General features: G+C 41.6%; 10 protein-coding genes across 10 annotated transcripts; 5 read left to right on the forward strand and 5 right to left on the reverse strand.

The window, feature by feature from the left end:
• Positions 1–1,206: 1,206 nt before the first annotated feature.
• PAS_chr4_0145 (Hypothetical protein) lies at positions 1,207–1,680 on the forward strand (the record flags this gene model as incomplete). Its single annotated transcript, XM_002493504.1, has 1 exon — positions 1,207–1,680. One exon carries the CDS (start codon positions 1,207–1,209, stop codon positions 1,678–1,680), a length of 474 nt encoding a protein of 157 aa, XP_002493549.1.
• PAS_chr4_0146 (Hypothetical protein) lies at positions 1,670–2,923 on the reverse strand (the record flags this gene model as incomplete). Its single annotated transcript, XM_002493505.1, has 1 exon — positions 1,670–2,923. One exon carries the CDS (start codon positions 2,921–2,923, stop codon positions 1,670–1,672), a length of 1,254 nt encoding a protein of 417 aa, XP_002493550.1.
• Positions 2,924–3,147: 224 nt separating this feature from the next.
• PAS_chr4_0147 (Aromatic aminotransferase II) lies at positions 3,148–4,536 on the reverse strand (the record flags this gene model as incomplete). The annotated part of the gene is made up of 1 exon (XM_002493506.1): positions 3,148–4,536. One exon carries the CDS (start codon positions 4,534–4,536, stop codon positions 3,148–3,150), a length of 1,389 nt encoding a protein of 462 aa, XP_002493551.1.
• A 272-nt stretch (positions 4,537–4,808) lies between these two features.
• PAS_chr4_0148 (Gamma-tubulin) lies at positions 4,809–6,230 on the reverse strand (the record flags this gene model as incomplete). The annotated part of the gene is made up of 2 exons (XM_002493507.1): positions 4,809–6,145; positions 6,200–6,230. The coding sequence occupies 2 exons, from the start codon at positions 6,228–6,230 to the stop codon at positions 4,809–4,811; spliced, it is 1,368 nt and encodes a 455-aa protein (XP_002493552.1).
• A 680-nt stretch (positions 6,231–6,910) lies between these two features.
• On the forward strand, positions 6,911–7,744 carry PAS_chr4_0149 (Microsomal cytochrome b reductase; the record flags this gene model as incomplete). The annotated part of the gene is made up of 1 exon (XM_002493508.1): positions 6,911–7,744. One exon carries the CDS (start codon positions 6,911–6,913, stop codon positions 7,742–7,744), a length of 834 nt encoding a protein of 277 aa, XP_002493553.1.
• Positions 7,745–7,796: 52 nt separating this feature from the next.
• On the reverse strand, positions 7,797–9,356 carry PAS_chr4_0150 (Aspartate kinase (L-aspartate 4-P-transferase); the record flags this gene model as incomplete). Its single annotated transcript, XM_002493509.1, has 1 exon — positions 7,797–9,356. The coding sequence occupies one exon, from the start codon at positions 9,354–9,356 to the stop codon at positions 7,797–7,799; it is 1,560 nt and encodes a 519-aa protein (XP_002493554.1).
• Positions 9,357–10,681: 1,325 nt separating this feature from the next.
• Positions 10,682–11,911, forward strand: PAS_chr4_0151 (Hypothetical protein; the record flags this gene model as incomplete). Its single annotated transcript, XM_002493510.1, has 1 exon — positions 10,682–11,911. One exon carries the CDS (start codon positions 10,682–10,684, stop codon positions 11,909–11,911), a length of 1,230 nt encoding a protein of 409 aa, XP_002493555.1.
• A 2,917-nt stretch (positions 11,912–14,828) lies between these two features.
• PAS_chr4_0152 (Hypothetical protein) lies at positions 14,829–16,820 on the forward strand (the record flags this gene model as incomplete). The annotated part of the gene is made up of 1 exon (XM_002493511.1): positions 14,829–16,820. One exon carries the CDS (start codon positions 14,829–14,831, stop codon positions 16,818–16,820), a length of 1,992 nt encoding a protein of 663 aa, XP_002493556.1.
• Positions 16,821–16,954: 134 nt separating this feature from the next.
• PAS_chr4_0153 (Phospholipase B (lysophospholipase) involved in phospholipid metabolism) lies at positions 16,955–18,856 on the reverse strand (the record flags this gene model as incomplete). Its single annotated transcript, XM_002493512.1, has 1 exon — positions 16,955–18,856. One exon carries the CDS (start codon positions 18,854–18,856, stop codon positions 16,955–16,957), a length of 1,902 nt encoding a protein of 633 aa, XP_002493557.1.
• A 222-nt stretch (positions 18,857–19,078) lies between these two features.
• Positions 19,079–20,527, forward strand: PAS_chr4_0154 (Hypothetical protein; the record flags this gene model as incomplete). The annotated part of the gene is made up of 1 exon (XM_002493513.1): positions 19,079–20,527. One exon carries the CDS (start codon positions 19,079–19,081, stop codon positions 20,525–20,527), a length of 1,449 nt encoding a protein of 482 aa, XP_002493558.1.
• Positions 20,528–20,547: the final 20 nt, after the last annotated feature.

Genomic DNA, 20,547 nt, shown 5'->3' on the forward strand with positions numbered 1-20,547 from the left:
TGTCATAATAGGGGTGGAAAAGTATTCGAAGAATAGTTTCAGATACACCACATAGGCCGTTTCTGTTAAAATCAACTCTTCTACGCAGTTGAGCCGTTTCACCAAATGAGAGTCTAACGGGAGAGGATTTTTCCAAACTTCAGGTAGTTTTTTGAATACTTGAAGGACTACTATGTTTATCTAATGAAAATTTGCTGAGTAAAGGGGACAAAGAGCTGATGGAATTAAGCAAGTAGCCATGTGTAGTATCCTCTAGGAATAATGGTGAGTTATCTGAGCTACTGTCCATCTGATCATAACTGTGAAGGTCTTAAATAGCCATAATAAGGAGGAGATAAACAAAAAGCAATATTGGTGTTGTTGTACCTCACTCAGGTGACACAAAGTGGGAACAAAATGATAACGTCCCATACCCTTTACAGAGAGAAAGTAACGAGAAACAAATTTTTTAAATAAACATTTCATGTTAAGAATAGTCCTAAATTTTTGATCCCTGTACAATTGATCCACTGCTTGTACATCTTTACACAAATATTGCTTAACTATTGGACCTTCTTGCGAGTTCGTAAATGTCGTGATCAAGCTTCTCCACCACGGACTTATCAAAGTGGTACATCTGGGAGATTGTAGACTGTCTTTTCAAAACTTGCAAGTCTTTTTGGGCCTTCAAGAGGAATTCCGGAATGTCTTTCTCTTCAATGCTTCTGTTGGCTCTAAACGAATCCTTTGTCTTCCTTATAAAGTAGTTCCTAAAGTTGTAGTTCTCAAAGTTGTTTGAGTATCGAAGGAATGTCCTATACAGGTTGAGGACTTGTGCTTGAGATTCTTTGACCATTATAAATATGTTTTCTTGCGTTGATGAACGGAGTAAGTTAGAGGTGAAAGCTAAAGGCAAAGAGTTTTTCTCCTTATGACAAATTCGCTGTCCGAAACCCGAAATCTTATAGGATGCTTAAGACCTATGGGGTACTTCCTGCTGGTAAGGACTTTGTGATTCCGGTGAGGAAATTGTCCTGTTATGGTATTGAGGACATAGGCTATCATCCATCCATCTTTATCTCAACTTGCCACAAAATATCTTCTTCCCCAGGATAGTGGCATTCTATCTCTGCTATTTCCGTTTCGCTAACTAGAACCATAAACACTGTTTACAAATAAATATCTTATTGCCCCCCATTAACTTTAAGCTGGACTAATTCAATCGCAATGTCTTTTGAAAGTGCTAGTTACAACGATCAATTCCAATATGTTCTGCTGCAGATCCTGACACGTCTTTCAATCTACTTAAGGCATGTCTCCTACTGGGGATACAAAGCTTCAGTCGAACACCCTCAAATTGTAAGCGTGATTATAACTCTTTTGGGACTGTTCATTACCTTCTTTTTGATCAAAAAACTAGTCCAGTTGATCATTAATACCACTGTATTTGTATTGAAATTGTGGATTGCAATTGCTCTCGTTTTCTTGGTTTACAAATTGTTCGATAGAGGTACTCTTTTCTTCACAGAGGATCTCAATTATTTTTACCATAATTTGGAAATCTCTCAGAATTGGTCTGGATCGATTCGTTCCATAGACACGCTGATCACTAAAGTTATCAATCAAGCAAGATTCTTATTGAAGCTACTGCTATCTACCTATTTAAAGGATAACGAGTTCTTGACATTCTTCAGAGACTAAGTATGTGAGCTTCATTCTCCTCTAACAATTTCAGGAAAAGACCAGATGCATATTCATAGTCGCTTAGCTCGTTGTATATTTGAGCTGAAAAACGTACCCATAGCTTACCATTGTGGAAAATACTTGGCAGCAAAGTGTTATGCTCTTTTAACATTAAAGGGTCAACCGTTTTTCTCAATTTAACAATATTTTTCTTATCCTTCTTCAGGAACTGCAGCAACTGATCATTCACCGGTACCTCCACATTGGACATGGTTGTGGAAAGAGTGCCTTTGGCATTTTCCAGAATCGAAGTGTTCCATTGTTTGGCAATGTGGTTAGCTGCATCTTTGGCTAGTTTAAAGCAATAATCATTAATCTTTTCTTCTCCGCCACAAACTGTTCTTCTAAACTCCAAAGCAGCTGGGATGCAGTCAATGCCCGCGTATGAAAAAGTTCCATAGAATGCGAATCTGTCAACAAGTCTAGTCTTTTCCAACTCTTCACTCAATACTTCCTCATCATCCAAATAGCTATGGGAAACTGGAAATGTATGAATGTTTCTGTGGTGCTTGGGATCCACGTACAGGAAGCTGCAACCTTTAGGAACATAAAGCCACTTGTGCAAGTTCGACAAAAAGAAATCTGGTTTCCATTTCTTGAGGTCCAGAGGAAGAATACCAATAGCATGGGCTCCATCGACTAAAGATAATACATTGTGCTTTCTGCAAACCTCTATCAATCTTTCAAAGGGCAAACGTATTCCTGGCATCGAAACAATAACATCAAATAAAGCCAATTTCGGTTTCTCTTCCTTTAACGTAGCTTCAAACTTTTCAACGATCTCATCATCCTCCAAAGGAAGCTTCAGCTCAACTGTTACCACTTCTATCCCCTGTCTCTTGGATAAAAACTTGACAGTGTTAGCACATGCTCCATATGTAATGTCGAACATGGCAATTTTATCACCCTTCACAAATGGATAAGATCTCAAAACTGTATTAACCGAAGTCGTGGCATTCATTGTAAAGACAATGTTATTCACATCAGAATTGACAAACTCAGCGACTTGTGCAGTTGCCTCCTTTAAGGTTCCAGGGAGTTTATAGAGCAGATATCTATCAGAAAACTCATGGTCTAAATCAATGGCTTCTTTATACTTCTGCAACACTGTAGTGGGAACACTACCGAACGATCCGTTGTTTACTTGGACAACATTCTTGCCAAAAGAAAACTGCTCTTCCTTGAATTTATGTCCAAACATATTTTAGTTGAATTATATCAGGAGCATGCCCTGGTCTTTAATAGAGGACTATGACTAATCGGTAATAATGAAATATACTACTAAACACGGGTTGTTGTGGCATTTTTTTCTCGATTCGGATGTAATCGCAGATATATCAAATTGATTAGATATGTGAAATTAAAGAAACGCCTCCTTACCTAGCTAATACTATACTGACTCATAATGACAATACCTTGAGGCCGCTAGCTGGATTCAAGGTCTTGGAACAAGTCCTCTACGGCAGACGTGAACCGCCTGAATGCTTCTTTCAATTGGCCATGGTCAATAGCAGATGCAATGGTCAACCTGACATAATGGCAGTTATCCTTCGTAAAGTCAGGGATCGGGGATAATGTCTGGTAGGGAACAACGGTGACCCCATGTTGTGCAGTTTTCTCACTGAGTTTACTCATTAGTTCCAGACAATTCGAACCTGGTGGGAAATTAAGAGAGACAGAAATGAACATCCCTGCTTTGGGCTCAAATACGATGAGCTGGTCTTTCTTCGCACAGGAGGATTGCAATAGCTGTTTCATGGCAGCTTGCTTTCTAGACCAGTACTCGTTTCTAACCTTGATAGCCCACTTAAACCATCCATCAAGACCTCCAAGTGCAGTGATGGTATTGTTGATCAAGATCTGAGATGGCCCACTGGGGAAACCAGTGGCCAGTACAGAGTAGTTCGTGATAGGTTCAATAAAGTCTTTGTGAGCTACTATAAATCCCAATCTGGAACCGGGGGCAAAGACTTTGCTGAAAGATTCAATTCTCAACACCCTAGAGTGTTTGTCAACGGAGAGGTAAGACGTAGGAAGAGATTTGAGGTATTCTTCCACATCATCGAACGGTTTATCGGTAGCTAACTCCAGGTAACCATAAGGATCATCTTCAATAATGAAAATATCATTCTGCACACATATATCGTAAATTTTCTGCTTTGATTTCAAATCAGTGACAAATCCTGTAGGGTTTTGTCCATTAGGAATGGTATAAAGTACTTTGGGGAAACGTTTCCCAGGGTATAATGATTCCCAATTTTCCAAAACGTAGGCCAAGTATTCAATATCCAGACCGGATTGTGATTGGAAGTCAAATTTCAAGGGAACCACAGTTGCACCGATGTTTTTGACACTGCCTAAAATTGGCACAAACGTGTACTCTTCAATCAAAACAGTATCACCTTCGTCCAACAAGAGATCAAAACATTTGTCAATTCCATTTGCGCCCCCTGCAGTGATAACGGTATCCCATCTGTCATTGGCGGGAGAATGAATCCTTTCAATGATTTCTCTTGTATATTTCAACAAGGACGGATGTCCGTACGGACTAGCGTATTGCAAGCCAGTTTTCAGATCAATTTCCTGTCTATTGGCAGTTTCTCTGGGTACTTCAAAAGAAGAGTCTTGGAGGTTGACCTGGAGGCTTTTGATGGGAAAAAAAGACTGATCTGGCATTCCATAACCCAAGTTAATGGGAGCGACGCCCTTATCGTGGGCTTTACCGAATCCTACGGAGTTAAAGGCGGGGTCAATGGCTCTGGCACGAGCCCTTTTGGAGATGAAGTTGGTTACGTTTGAGTCTGGAAAGGTCATTGTGGTATGAAGGTTGCCAATCAAGGATAGTTGAAGGGTTTAAATAGAGATAGGGATTTGTATTGAGTCATACATAGTAAGGCATTTATATGCTCTTTTTATCAATGTGTCCGGTGATAGCCATGTTTATCCGCGTTTTTCCTTTTTTTTCGAATGCCGTTTGATCTAATCTAGGGGTATAATTCAAAGCCCATCTCATTTCTCCGCTTAAGTGAGATTCCGTCGTTTCAGCTCTTATTCCGGGGCCGCATGTAGGCAAATCCAATTTTTGGTTACTCTATATTCAGATCGTCATCTGGATTATCTACATCAGAATCTTCCACGTATGACATCGTCTTGCTGGCACTGTATTCATCGATGAGGTTCAAAACCAACTGGTAACTCTCATCGAGCTCTTCCTTAATATCCATATTAAGCTCAAGAGCAGACTCCTCGTAGTTTGCTATAAAAGCATTCTTAGCCCTAAGTCTATTATAGTTTGACAACAATGATTCAAAAAGGCCCGTTATCTCTGTGGAATTCTTCACCATCATTCCGGTAACATTCGTGTTTTGAAATTTAGGTGGTCTCGCTGCCAAAGCAAGATGAATGGTCGACCCAGTCCACGGCACAAACTGTATCCTTTGTTGTGCTTTTACTAACGCCTTTTGAACGTCGGTGGCCTTGACATCTCCGCGGATGAAATCTAGAACGGAAAGGTTCATGTTGTTTGTTGTGTTTCTTGACCTAATCATTTGTAATTTTGGGTCCAATAATTCCAGAATGATATCATACCCGGTAGTTTTGCGAAATTGTTTGGGATGGCTAATAAAATCTTGTGTAAACGGCGTGTACGATGGTATTAAAAAGTGCAAATCGGGTGTCGGTATTAGGGTGGAAAGGATGCTTGTTGTCGAATTGTATGAGTAGCTTGGGAATCTTATCGTGGACGATAGAGTTGAAATAACGGTTGAAATTAACTGATTAGTCTCTTTGATCGAAACATCATCGATATCTAGGTTGCTGTTAGCTATCGACATCAGTGCAGGATTATCAAAGACCATGGTGGCATCCGCTTCCTGTATCAATCGTTTCAACGTCAAGACAACATTGTAAGGTTGTACAACAACATCTGAAGTCTTTGTATCTGGGAATATGGAGTGAGTTTGTAGTAATTTTTTGCTATATCTGTCCGATAGAGTTTCCAAGAGAAAAGATCCTAGTCCTGACCCTGTTCCTCCAGAAACGGAATGAATTAATTGGAAACTTTCCAGAGAATCACAGAAATCCAATTCCTTATCAATCATATCCAGAAATTCATCCACATGCCTAGTAGCATGCTCAAACCCTTGTGTCCATATATTTCCTGCACCCCTTCCCTCGGGGGATATGTAGCAATTTCTTGGATTGAATAGATTATCATTTCTAGACCTTACACCATTAACTACACTTGGTTCCATATCGATCAATAAAGCTCTTGGGGTAAATCTGCTATTGCCTGATTTTCTAAAGAAGACTTGTGGTATCCCATTTGTAGACTCGTCAGTTTCCAATGTTCCATTAGATGATATACCATGTTCTTTGCAGAGTTGATTCCAATATTGTTCTCCCACTTGATTACCACATTGGCCTAGACGTGGTTAGAGTTGAAATTGCAGTAGCAGAAATTTCCAAAGAAACATACCTGCGCTTATGGTGAGTATTTCTCCAGGCATTGCGGAGATTATCAGATCTGATTCACTTGTTGTCGTGAGGTATTGTTTAGAGATATTACAGGTTCTGTCGCGTCTCCATAGTCGTGTGTTCACCGTAATTTTCAGTACATTAGTAGATGGGAATTGAAAGAGGGCAAGTTAGTAGGGTGAATAACTAACAAAGAACACTTGTAGGGTTTTGGTATGGTATCAAGATTATAGAACGACTACTGGTGAGATTAGAGAATTTTTTCCTGGAATTTTTTGTCAAGTTTCTCATGATTTTTTCGGCCAAATCAAGTTAGAATTCTGAATACTTCTAGAAGCGTAGGAGTCGTCCAGTATTTATACCTATGTTTCTATCTAGCTTCCAACTCTCTCATCTCACACCTCTTCATGTGTTATTTCTCGCAAGCAGGTTGCAAAATCATATGAACACCACACCGCCTTGCACTCCTAATCAACCAAAGTCTCTAACAATTCCCCTGGATGGTGGGCAAACTAAAAACTAGCCTTTGATCTGTCTACTTCCCATTTTTCTGGTTGCCTCTCTAGTATGTTGTCCTCCCACAATTCCCTTTGAAACACAACTGCCCTCAACCCTCAACGCTCTAATACGGTTGGGTTCTACCCCCTAGGTGCAAACGACACTCGAATTTGAAAAAAAACCCAACCTAACAGTGCAAAGACTCTTCATCGATATGGACAATAACGTTGTTGTATTCACTGCTATATTGGTAGTGGTGTCCATTGCTGCCTACATTCTACTGTTTAGCAATTCTGATAGAAAAGTTTTGAAGAAAGACGAATTTCAACCCTTCCCTCTCATTCAAAGAACACAACTGACTCACAACACGGCCATTTTCAGATTTGGATTGCCCCGTCCTACTGATGTCTTGGGTCTGCCTATTGGTCAACATATCTCAATTGCTGCTTCTATTGGGGGAAAAGAAGTTTTGAGATCTTATACACCCACTTCTACCGACGATGCCAAGGGATACTTCGACCTGTTGATCAAGGTCTATGAACAGGGAAATATCACCAAGTATGTAGACAATCTCAAACTAGGGGAGTCTATTCGTGTTAGAGGTCCTAAGGGAAACTTTACTTACACTCCTAACATGGTTAAAGAATTGAACATGATTGCAGGAGGAACCGGTATCACTCCCATGTATCAAATCATTACAGCAATTGCTAGAAACCCGGAAGACAAAACTCGAGTCAACTTGATTTACGGTAACCAAAAAGAGGAAGATATTCTTTTGAGAGAGGAGCTCGAGAGTATTAGTGTTTTGAACCCAAATATCAAAATTTTTCAGACTTTAGACGCTCCTCCTGCTAACTGGGAAGGTGGGGTTGGTTTCGTCACTGAAGAAATGATGAGAACCGTGCTCTCTGAGGCTAATGATTCTAACAAATTGCTTATTTGTGGACCTCCTCCCATGGTGTCGTCATGCAAAAAGAACGCTGTCCTTTTAGGTTATCCAAAGGCCAAGCCGGTTACCAAGTTGGCTGATCAAGTATTTGTCTTTTAGAAGCATCTTTTTTCTTTTTCTTTTTTCTATATATAACTAGTAACTAGTATCTCTAATATTGATCTAACCTTAGTTCAGAAACTTTTGAAGTCAACTCAATGGCTAAATTACTCTTAAAAGGATCAGTGATGATCTTCGAATGGATAGCATTTAAAGCCTTGACTGTATCATTCTTATTGATCACACACGAAATGTTAATCTCGTTAGCTCCTTGACTGATCATCTCAATATTTATCCTTTCGTCGGCTAAAGTCTTGAACATTGCTCCAGCAATACCAATTAACTGTTTCATGTGGATTCCTACAAGCGATACAATAGCCATATCATGGGTCACTTCAACTTCTCCAAACCGCTTAAGCTCCTCAACAGTGCTTCGAAGTAGTTTCCTATCAGTCTTTGTGACATACAGAGCCATTGACACATACACTTCAGAAGTTGAGATCAAATCAACAACTAGTCTGTATTTGTCCAGAGTAGAGAAGATATGGGCTAAGAAGCCGTGGGAAAGTGTCTTTTTGTTGGAATGGATGTTGACTACAACGATATCACTTTTCGCCGTGACTGCAGTCGCTGTCTTAATCTTGTTATAAATTGAAGATGGTAGCCTCTCCACTGCAGTAGGAGGATGCGGTGGAGTAGCCTCACCCTTGCGGCCGACATTCTGAGGATAAATGATGGTTCCTTCACCTGCAGGGTTTTCCACATTCTTTATACGAATTGGAATCCTGGCCTTGATGACTTGCTCCATTGTAAATGGATGAATAACTTCCGAACCATAATACGTTAACTCAGAAGCTTCCTCTGGCGTCACTGATTGCAATAAACGAGCATCAGTTACCTTACGTGGATCAGCAGTAAATATACCATCCACTTCCTTCCAGATTTGAAGTTCATCGGCATCAACACCAACGGCCACTAAGGCAGCGCACAGATCAGTGTATCCACGGCCAACCCCGTTCAACAATCCACCAGGAATGGTTCCAAAGTATCCAGTGACGACAGGAACCTTTGAAGAGTCAATAGCAGAGATAATCTCATGTAACCTGGAAGCTAAAGAACGATAAAAAGTAGCATCTAAAACCGTTCCAAAATCTTTGGTTACTACGTTTGAAAGATCCACATACTCAGCAGGAATTCCTCTGTCGTTCAATAAGGCGGCCATAAAAAGACAACTCAACTTTTCACCGCACGACATGATGCAATCCAATGTCTTCGGAGAAACTTCTCCAATGATTTGAGAGGCATATAATAACTTTCTGGCCTCTTCGATTTCGTGATGTGTGTCTTCAATTAACTTGGCCTGAATTTTCTTCGATTGAATCATTTCCATTGCATTTTCTACGTGATCGATAGTGATCTTTTCTAAAAAGTGCAAGTACTGGTTGTCATCGTCGGCATCCAAGACTACGTCCGCACTGGCCAGAAGCCTGGACGTGGTTCCTTCCGTCTTGGTGTGGGAAGAACGAGCACTACAAACTACGGCAACCCTGTTGGATTCATTCCAAACCTTCACAACATCATCAGCAATCTTATCGGGAAACTTTCCCACACTTGTTCCTCCGAATTTTTGAATAACCCATCCTCTTCTGGGAGTCAAAGCTGGACTGCTCATGTTTGATTTAGTTGAAGACTCAAGGTTGTAATTATGGTTGAGTCAGTAATCACGTGACATTGGAAAACTTTTCAAATTTCACAGTTTGTTGGATGTTGGATGTACGTTAGGCAACTTGATTGAGAGAAGACCTGGGGATGAAGAAGTGTTCTAATGTTCATATGGGGCACTGATTGGCGATACTAGAAGAATTGCTATTCCCAGAATAATAGCGTATAAGGGCTTTCAACACCACGACAAAAAGTAGCGGAATGTGTGAAACTCCACCCGTACTGACGCACTTGAGGTAATGTGGCCAATCTTAGCCCGGATGGGGTGCGATTGATTTTCGTTTGGGTTCATTAACTGACGTATGACATGGCGTGGACAGCAAGTCGTCCAAAAATAACTAGGCAGCTGCGACATTTTTTCGTAGAGCTAGTTTCATTCGAACCTGAATTTCGGTATGCATGGCATGGCGAACGTAAACAAAAACCTTTGCCTCTGTTGAAATTAACCACCAAAAATTGATGGTCTCATGATGTGGAACTCACGATATTTGTTCTAGCCCCTCCCCCGTGGTAATCACAAGTCGAAGTGTGCCCACTTTTTCAGTGTAAGTATTGTGCCTAACATATATCATTATTCTATGTGATAAACGCCACAAGTCAAAAAGACTGACACGATGATACTCTCCAGGGTCCTGTTGACTCTACTCCTTACAACCCTCAGGGACCAGAGCAGTTCTCGGTAACTACTGTGACGTGAGCAGAGTCGAACAAGACCGAACGTGGGACCAGTAAAATGCAATCTGCATGCACAGAAACGACCGTGATTGTGTCCAATGTAAGAAGCTGGAATTGTGCATGCCATGACTAGGTTTTGAGGCTAGTACCAAATGGAAAAGTACACACCACCAACTGGGTTGGTGGTGACAGTCAGAGATCCAGAACCATTGCAGGCAGTTTCCAGACTCTGCTGAGTCACTTTCGTGTTCAATGAAAGTAAATGGAAGTAAATCCCTTACAAATTGTCCAATTGAGAAATAACATCTTCAAACTGCTGTTCGCATTTGCCGAGAAAAAGCTTCCCTATTTGGGTTCTATTCAAAGGAAAACATCAATGCCTGATTTACCCTGGCAATGATGTGTTCTTATGTATGATCTTATGCACACCCCTGTCCAGAAAGATCCACAAAAATCCTATTCCATTCTGGGTCGAACCTAATCCCAAGCCATCCAAAAATGGCTAATAAGAGATTTAAAAATAGTAGATATCACGGTATATAAACAGCCAATTAGTCCTTTAATTGGCTTGAAGATAATTAATATAACTACCGTTCAATAATGCTAACCAAGGTTATTTCACTCGCTATTTTAACTGCTTCAGCCTTTGCTGATTCTGGAGAGTTCACTCTTTGGAACTTGTCACCCGGTGACCCTTACGACTCAACTTTCTGGGGGGTATCTGAAGGTTTAATCGTCCCTGTAGAACCTGGTGTGACTTTTGTTATCACTGATGACCTACAGCTTAAGACTACTGATGATCAATTCGTTACTGTTGGTGAGGACTCCGCTCTAGGTTTAGGAGCTGAAGGTTCGGTAGAATTCAGCATCATCAACGAGGATGGCATTACCTCTCTTTACTACAACGGTGAGCTTGTTACTGCTTACATTTGTGAGGGTGCAGAACCCCAGATTTATCTCACAGGTTCAGAGGAGGACCCCGAATGTGTTTCTTACACTGTCGCTGTGATAGGCGTAGACGGCGAAGCCCCACCAACTTTCCCAGAGGAAGACGACGAGACAACAACAACCGATGATCCAACCGATGAGCCAACCGATGAGCCAACTGATGAGCCAACTGATGAGCCAACTGATGAGCCAACCGATGAGCCAACTGATGAGCCAACCGATGAGCCAACTGATGAACCAACTGATGAGCCAACTGATGAGCCAACTGATGAGCCAACCGATGAGCCAACTGATGAGCCAACCGATGAGCCAACCGATGAGCCAACTGAAGAGCCAACTGAAGAGCCAACTGAAGAGCCAACCGATGAACCAACTCCACCTCCTCCTCATTGGGGAAATGAAACTGTAACTGCTACTAAGACTGAGTATGAAACTACAAAAGTTACTATCACTTCCTGTGAGGAAACCAAATGCTATGAGACTACTTCTGATGCTTGGGTTTCTACTTGCACCACAGAAATTGGCGGAAAGGTAACTAAAATTGTTACTTGGTGCCCAATCCCATCTACTCCAGGTCCTAAACCACCTAAGCCTACCAAGCCAACCGAAACTAAGCCAACCACTGTTCCTGCACCAACCACTAAGAAGCCAGAAACACCAACTACTAAGAAGCCAGAAACGCCAGCCCCTGAGAAGCCAGAAAAGACAACCACTGTTATTCCTCCACCAACCACTGAGAAGCCATCCACTTTGTCTACCAGTAGTGTTACTGGAAGTGTTACCATTCCAACTATAACTGCCACTGGCGGTGCTGGTTCCAATTTCAACTTGGGTGGATTAACCGTCGGAGTTGCTGGTATTGCAATGGCTTTGTTTGTGTAAATTGCTTATTATTAACACTGTATTCTATTGTTTCTCATTGTAGCCACATTGCACAGCTCTGTTCTTATTATTGCCAATCTGAAAGTTAAGCCTAAGTCCGTTTTTAAGCTATTGATGTACAACATCTTTCACGTGATACAGATGCTGTCTGCCCATGCATGCCTAAATCTAATCCCTAATATACTACATTTCGCTTATTTTACCCTCACTACTTCTCCTAGATTATCGGTGAATAAAATGCTGCGGCTAGATAAAATCCGCCAATCTGCTAACACTGACTATTTTGGCTAGGTTCGTCTGTGTTTATCTTTAACCAGGTTATTGTTCATCTGTGTTATTTTTGTATTGTGTTTTGCACCATGCGCGTCATTGCGCATACCAAGCATTGAGTAACAAAGAGAGATTCAATCATGAACAATAAGCAAAACCTAGTTACAATAAGGGAGTAGTATAACAGCTTATGCGTTATGCATTAATCGACTAAAAACTCAGCAAACCATATATTATGTAGAATACGACAGCTCCATTCTCTGCTAGTTGACCAGTTTTCGCAAACAAGATACATAGTACATATGAATCTCTGAAGCTCCTTAGCTTTGTATAGTATCGGCCGACTCTAAATATTTTGACCTCCATGACCAAAATCTACTTCCTCCACTTCAGCTGGGAACGCTTTAACATTTGCTTTACAATATACTTTCATATGTCACCACTAGTGGCCAAAAGCAAAGGCCAGAGACGGGAATTATTAGGAAGAACGTCCTATTGTTAATTGAAAGCTCTGTAAATTTCATCTTTAGCGAAGATGAGTAAGCTCATACTTGCGAAATGAACCCAGTTTCGTCAATGTCTTTTTGATTTAACAAGAGTAAGTAATGGTTCTTTATTCGTTGCCTTATTACTGATGTGGGAATTAAAAGTTTCACTGATGATAGACCTAAAGAGCATAGCAAACTCTTCTGAAGTTTAACAACGATACCAGTTCGTTGTCTAATAAAACAGCTTAAACTACAAAGGTCCAGCAGCTTCAATGTGATGAAGTTTTTTGCTCCTGCCCTCTCCCCCCTCGTAATCTTAGAACATACGCTTTACTGGTAAACGATCTTCAAGTTGTCTCAAAATTCATCCATTGATGTAGTTGAAAAAGTTGACCTTCTAAGATCTCAAAAACCTAAGTACTTCATTTGAATATAACTCTGCACCTAAATTTACACCTAACTCTCTATCTAGGCTCTAGATTTGATAGATTCTATAGCCTTTGGTTTGTTATAGTGTTCACCAACTGGATGTCCTAACGAAATGGTTCTGTGGTCTAGTTGGTTATGGCATATGCTTAACACGCATAACGTCCCCAGTTCGATCCTGGGCAGAATCATTATTTTTTGACCGAATTCTTTTTTTCAGACCATATGACCGGTCCATCTTCTACGGGGGGATTATCTATGCTTTGACCTCTATCTTGATTCTTTTATGATTCAAATCACTTTTACGTTATTTATTACTTACTGGTTATTTACTTAGCGCCTTTTCTGAAAAACATTTACTAAAAATCATACATCGGCACTCTCAAACACGACAGATTGTGATCAAGAAGCAGAGACAATCACCACTAAGGTTGCACATTTGAGCCAGTAGGCTCCTAATAGAGGTTCGATACTTATTTTGATAATACGACATATTGTCTTACCTCTGAATGTGTCAATACTCTCTCGTTCTTCGTCTCGTCAGCTAAAAATATAACACTTCGAGTAAGATACGCCCAATTGAAGGCTACGAGATACCAGACTATCACTAGTAGAACTTTGACATCTGCTAAAGCAGATCAAATATCCATTTATCCAGAATCAATTACCTTCCTTTAGCTTGTCGAAGGCATGAAAAAGCTACATGAAAATCCCCATCCTTGAAGTTTTGTCAGCTTAAAGGACTCCATTTCCTAAAATTTCAAGCAGTCCTCTCAACTAAATTTTTTTCCATTCCTCTGCACCCAGCCCTCTTCATCAACCGTCCAGCCTTCTCAAAAGTCCAATGTAAGTAGCCTGCAAATTCAGGTTACAACCCCTCAATTTTCCATCCAAGGGCGATCCTTACAAAGTTAATATCGAACAGCAGAGACTAAGCGAGTCATCATCACCACCCAACGATGGTGAAAAACTTTAAGCATAGATTGATGGAGGGTGTATGGCACTTGGCGGCTGCATTAGAGTTTGAAACTATGGGGTAATACATCACATCCGGAACTGATCCGACTCCGAGATCATATGCAAAGCACGTGATGTACCCCGTAAACTGCTCGGATTATCGTTGCAATTCATCGTCTTAAACAGTACAAGAAACTTTATTCATGGGTCATTGGACTCTGATGAGGGGCACATTTCCCCAATGATTTTTTGGGAAAGAAAGCCGTAAGAGGACAGTTAAGCGAAAGAGACAAGACAACGAACAGCAAAAGTGACAGCTGTCAGCTACCTAGTGGACAGTTGGGAGTTTCCAATTGGTTGGTTTTGAATTTTTACCCATGTTGAGTTGTCCTTGCTTCTCCTTGCAAACAATGCAAGTTGATAAGACATCACCTTCCAAGATAGGCTATTTTTGTCGCATAAATTTTTGTCTCGGAGTGAAAACCCCTTTTATGTGAACAGATTACAGAAGCGTCCTACCCTTCACCGGTTGAGATGGGGAGAAAATTAAGCGATGAGGAGACGATTATTGGTATAAAAGAAGCAACCAAAATCCCTTATTGTCCTTTTCTGATCAGCATCAAAGAATATTGTCTTAAAACGGGCTTTTAACTACATTGTTCTTACACATTGCAAACCTCTTCCTTCTATTTCGGATCAACTGTATTGACTACATTGATCTTTTTTAACGAAGTTTACGACTTACTAAATCCCCACAAACAAATCAACTGAGAAAAATGGCCATTCCTGAAGAATTCGATATTCTTGTCCTGGGTGGTGGATCCAGTGGATCCTGTATTGCCGGAAGATTGGCCAACTTGGACCACTCCTTGAAAGTTGGTCTTATCGAGGCTGGTGAGAACAATCTTAACAACCCATGGGTCTACCTTCCAGGTATTTACCCAAGAAACATGAAGTTGGACTCCAAAACTGCTTCTTTCTACACCTCCAACCCTTCTCCTCATTTGAATGGTAGAAGAGCTATTGTCCCATGTGCCAACATCTTGGGTGGTGGTTCTTCGATCAACTTCATGATGTACACCAGAGGTTCCGCTTCTGATTACGATGACTTTGAAGCTGAGGGATGGAAGACCAAGGATTTGCTTCCTTTGATGAAGAAGACTGAGACTTACCAAAGAGCTTGCAACAACCCTGAAATTCACGGTTTTGAAGGTCCAATCAAGGTTTCTTTCGGTAACTACACTTACCCAGTTTGTCAAGACTTCTTGAGAGCAACTGAATCCCAAGGTATTCCATACGTTGACGACTTGGAAGACTTGGTGACTGCTCATGGTGCTGAACACTGGCTGAAATGGATCAACAGAGACACTGGTCGTCGTTCCGACTCTGCTCATGCCTTCGTTCATTCTACGATGAGAAACCACGACAATCTGTACTTGATCTGCAACACCAAAGTTGACAAGATTATTGTTGAAGACGGAAGAGCTGCTGCTGTCAGAACCGTTCCAAGTAAACCTTTGAACGCAAAGAAGCCAACTCACAAGGTTTATCGTGCTAGAAAGCAAATCGTTTTGTCTTGTGGTACCATCTCTTCTCCTCTGGTTCTGCAAAGATCCGGTTTTGGTGACCCAATCAAATTGAGAGCCGCTGGTGTTAAGCCTTTGGTCAACTTGCCAGGTGTTGGAAGAAACTTCCAAGACCACTACTGCTTCTTCTCTCCTTACAGAATTAAGCCCCAATACGAGTCTTTCGATGACTTCGTACGTGGTGACGCTAACATTCAAAAGAAGGTATTCGACCAATGGTACGCTAACGGTACTGGTCCATTGGCCACCAACGGTATTGAAGCCGGTGTCAAGATTAGACCAACTCCAGAAGAATTATCTCAGATGGACGAGTCCTTCCAAGAGGGTTACAGAGAGTACTTCGAAGACAAACCAGACAAGCCAGTTATGCACTATTCCATCATTGCTGGTTTCTTCGGTGACCACACCAAGATTCCACCTGGAAAGTACATGACCATGTTCCACTTCTTGGAGTACCCATTCTCCAGAGGTTCTATCCACATCACCTCTCCAGACCCATACGCAACTCCAGACTTTGACCCAGGTTTCATGAACGATGAAAGAGACATGGCTCCTATGGTCTGGTCTTACAAGAAGTCCAGAGAGACTGCCAGAAAAATGGACCACTTTGCTGGTGAGGTTACTTCCCACCACCCTCTGTTCCCATACTCATCCGAGGCCAGAGCTTACGAGATGGATTTGGAGACCTCCAACGCCTACGGTGGACCACTGAACTTGACTGCTGGTCTTGCTCACGGTTCTTGGACTCAGCCTTTGAAGAAGCCTGCTGGAAGAAACGAAGGACATGTTACTTCCAACCAAGTCGAGCTTCATCCAGACATTGAGTACGATGAGGAGGATGATAAGGCCATTGAGAACTACATTCGTGAGCACACTGAGACCACATGGCACTGTCTGGGAACCTGTTCCATTGGTCCAAGAGAGGGTTCCAAGATCGTCAAATGGGGTGGTGTTTTGGATCACAGATCTAACGTTTACGGAGTCAAGGGCCTGAAGGTTGGTGACTTGTCCGTCTGTCCAGACAATGTTGGTTGTAACACCTACACCACCGCTCTTTTGATCGGTGAAAAGACTGCCACCTTGGTTGGTGAAGACTTAGGATACACAGGTGAGGCCTTAGACATGACTGTACCTCAGTTCAAGTTGGGCACTTACGAGAAGACTGGTCTTGCTAGATTCTAGTTTATGTTGTATCTATGAATATTTTTTTACATGGTGGATTTGTTCCAATCTAGTTGTTAGTTATTTGTCGTTATAGTCACTAATACAGTTACCATCGGAATCTTTTCATTTCTTTTTATACGTACGTATATGTACTAGATGAAGAATGCGACAAGGCCGACCAACAGCAATGGTGCTTGGTACCAAAGTTTGGAAGGTGCTACCGAATTGGCCGATGATATTGAAGTGGAGTTGTCATTCTCCTCATTGGTTGCTCCAGTAGTGGTAAAATTAACGGGGATATCTTCGGTGGAAGTGTCAATATCACCGTTCCAACAATAATTCTCAAAACATCTTCTACATTGCTCTGTTTGTGTTGCATTGGATCTCTCCTGCTGTCTACGAATGATTGCACATCCAACACAAGTACGCCATTCTTCATCAATAGTCATGTTCAAACGAGACGACACTTCAAAACCGTTTTGGATCATTCCTCTCTTCTCGGATTCAGAGTAGTCTAACTTGAAAGTTGAAGTGTTACTCCAATACGAGAAAGGTCTATTGGCCAGATAAACAACCAGGGGAGGAATGTGATCCGTGCCTTCAACAATGTCTGTCAAATTTCTAGCATCACAACCAAAGAAGGTTGGCTTACTCGAAAGATTCAAGTTTAGGAAAGTGGTGGTATCAGGTACATAAGGGAACGTTGTTCCATTTGCTTGAGAAGAAAACTGTCTCATGTAGGTGTTGACTAATGATGAACCGTTTGGCCAAGAGAGGTCAGTGTCTGCACTGTTGTCAAACGCAAAGATGATATCAACGTCACGCTCCTTTTGAAGTAGAGGCTGCAGAGGGACGTTTTGGTTATCCTCTCCACCATCAACCAAGTAAAGGGTGTCATTTTCCGCAATGGCACCTACTCCTGCATACGTACTTTTGTAGAAAGGGTTGGGGGAATAGATAGCAATGTCGTCTTCGTCTTCGCTAAGTCCAGTCAGAAAATGCTCAATGATTTGGTAAATTGCTCCTGAAAGATCACTCGTATTCAGTTGCAGAATAAACTGATTAAACAACGAGGATGAAGTTCCCAGCACGAAACCAGTGTTGTCAAATCCAGCAATGCAACCACGCTCATCATCTGCGTTATTTGGAACACCATTGGTAACGTTAGTACCAAGATATGTCAAATCAGTAAACCCGTACACTGAAGGATCCCATGAGCCCATCTCAAATGCGTTGAACTCGAAAACTGTCGAATTTAGAGAAATAATTTGACTCCCAGGAGTTCTTCCTACTGCAACATGGATAGGGAATGGGATCTCTTGATTAGTGAACTCGGGGAAACTCTGTAGCGTAGAGAACGTAAGTCCAGCACCAAAACTTGGGTAACTAGGGAAGAACTGTCTTGACAAAGCTCTACCCCAAGGATCAGTCAAAGAATTTTCAAATCCGGCATCTTCCTTTTCATCCAACTGATCGGAAACATCGTCCCAGAATATTGAAGTTTCCAAGACATTCCATCCACCTGGATTGTAAAGTGGGTTCTCAAGATCCCAAATATCACCACCACTGAGGATATCCTCTATGGAAGTCCAATTGTTGAACACCACAGTTCCTAGCATCCAATTTCCACCGGAAAGTCCTGTAATATAAGTGGTAGACTCAATGAGTCCACCTAGACCATACTCCCATGCTCCAGTAGTTCTGTTATCCAGGGCAGATAGTTGACCTGCACCGGACAACATGGCTCGGTAACCACCTCCTGAAAAGGCAACACCTATCGTGATAGAGTGGTCGGAAGATGACAGGAACTGCTCAACGTCAAAGTCAGAGAGGTTCGCATGGTTCAAAAAGTCTTTTAGATTTTCATCTGTGATCTTGTGTCGGGCTTCAACCCAATCTTGTTCTCTTTCGGATAGTGAGGAACCATCTCGGATCAATGAGGAAACGTCGGGACACTCAACTTCTCCTGGAGCATATCCTCCAGTGGGAGACCATGCAGAAACAATTTCCAAGCCAAGAGCTATGAGTAAAGTTGCCACAATAGGAAGGGCCATCTTCAAGTGTTAAGAATGTTAAGAATGCTTAGATGGGCAGACTGCACCCATTTATTCCCTGCAGGAGTTGGCATTGGAGGGGGGTCCCGAAATTTCAGTCACTTCGCCTATTCAGAATCAGCTAAGCAAGTGACCCTGAATCGCGCGACTGATGGACAAAAAAAGAAGCTGTGCATTGTGAGGCATAATTATTCCTTAGGGCAGGTTAGGAAAGCTGACCTCATGTTTGAAGAGGCTACTTTTCGTAATGAGTCCCCAGGTGATATGGGGCTGCGGCTGAAGCTAGTTGCACGGCAGCATGCCTTGAAGCGGCTCATAAAACATCAGAAGAGTACCGATACGTTGATGACTTGTAAGATACCACCATCTGAGAGAATCGACAGTTATGATGCTTTTGAGGTTTGGATAAAACCGAGGCCCAAAGGTTCACATTCTAAATCGAAGGTAAGATCAAGTACTCCACCGTTCAAAGTCTGTACTGATGATGAAGTAGAGGCTGCAAACACCAAGATTAGAGAATATATACGGAAAGTGGACAACACTATCAAGAAGCCAATTAGCACGTCTCTTAATCGACATTTGAAAGTCTTATCCTCGGGATATGAAATACTCCCCAAAAAGTCTTTAATCCTGAAGAGTGATTCGTTATCCTATGAGCCATACATGAAGTACCATGTTGGTCGATTGAGCAATTTGTTGCATCTTTTGGTACTAAGGCAAGATTGGAAACGTGCCTATAAATGCTTTTCACTTCTGATAAGACAGAGGAATATAGATTTACGTTCCATATGGGGAATTGGCGTTGAAATACTAACTAGACTAAATGAGCTAAAGTTTACAGACCATTTACAAGAATTTGGTGAAGATTTTCACTTGGATGAGTATGATATCCGACTGTTGAGTGTCCTACGAAATAAAGACCTGATTCCTGATCAGAATCTACGGGGTAGTTTATTAGATTTCACTCCCGATAGCCGGTTAGATAAATTTTTGACTTGGATGCATGTTTATTACGGAGTCAAATATTTCTACAGTTATAATGATCAAAGTTGGGAGCTGAAACATTATCTTTACGGTGCCGAACTTGAGGAGAATGAGTCTGCACCAGAAGATACTGAAAATGAACCCAATAATAAGCACCCTAAGAAAAATTCTGATAAACTTAGCATGGCTTGGAGATTACCGCCGGCTTTCCGAACAGGATCCAAAACGCATACCCCATTATACGTAACCACTATGGTTTGGCACTTAATTATATCATTGGACCTTGACAGGGCAGAGGAAGTTTTGAGCGAGCTACTTTTGGAACCACCGTTCAACAGCGATGGAATGTACTTTTATCTGACTGGGTTAGTGAAATTTCTGAAAATTCAGGTAGCTCTTGATTCTAATGGCCCTGTCGACCCTATTAAAGGATGGGCTCAGGAATGTCGAGGTCTATGGGATAAAGCGCAATCAAACAAGTTGGAGTTCCCCTTAGCAGAACTCTTGAAGCATTTAGAGACTTTCGAATCTCGTGCTGCCAATTTAGATATACACTCTTCCCCAGATGATTCAGACAAGTTCTCAGAAGAAGTTCAAAGTTCACCGATCTCTCTCACAGCCCTAGAAAGCCCTCAACTCAATGCCATAGATTCCACAGATGAAGACAACTTGGGAATAAGCTTCTGAAAGATGTTATTATTTTCACT

Source organism: Komagataella phaffii, chromosome 4, assembly GCF_000027005.1.
Source record: "Komagataella phaffii GS115 chromosome 4, complete sequence".
Taxonomy (NCBI): domain Eukaryota; kingdom Fungi; phylum Ascomycota; class Pichiomycetes; order Pichiales; family Pichiaceae; genus Komagataella; species Komagataella phaffii.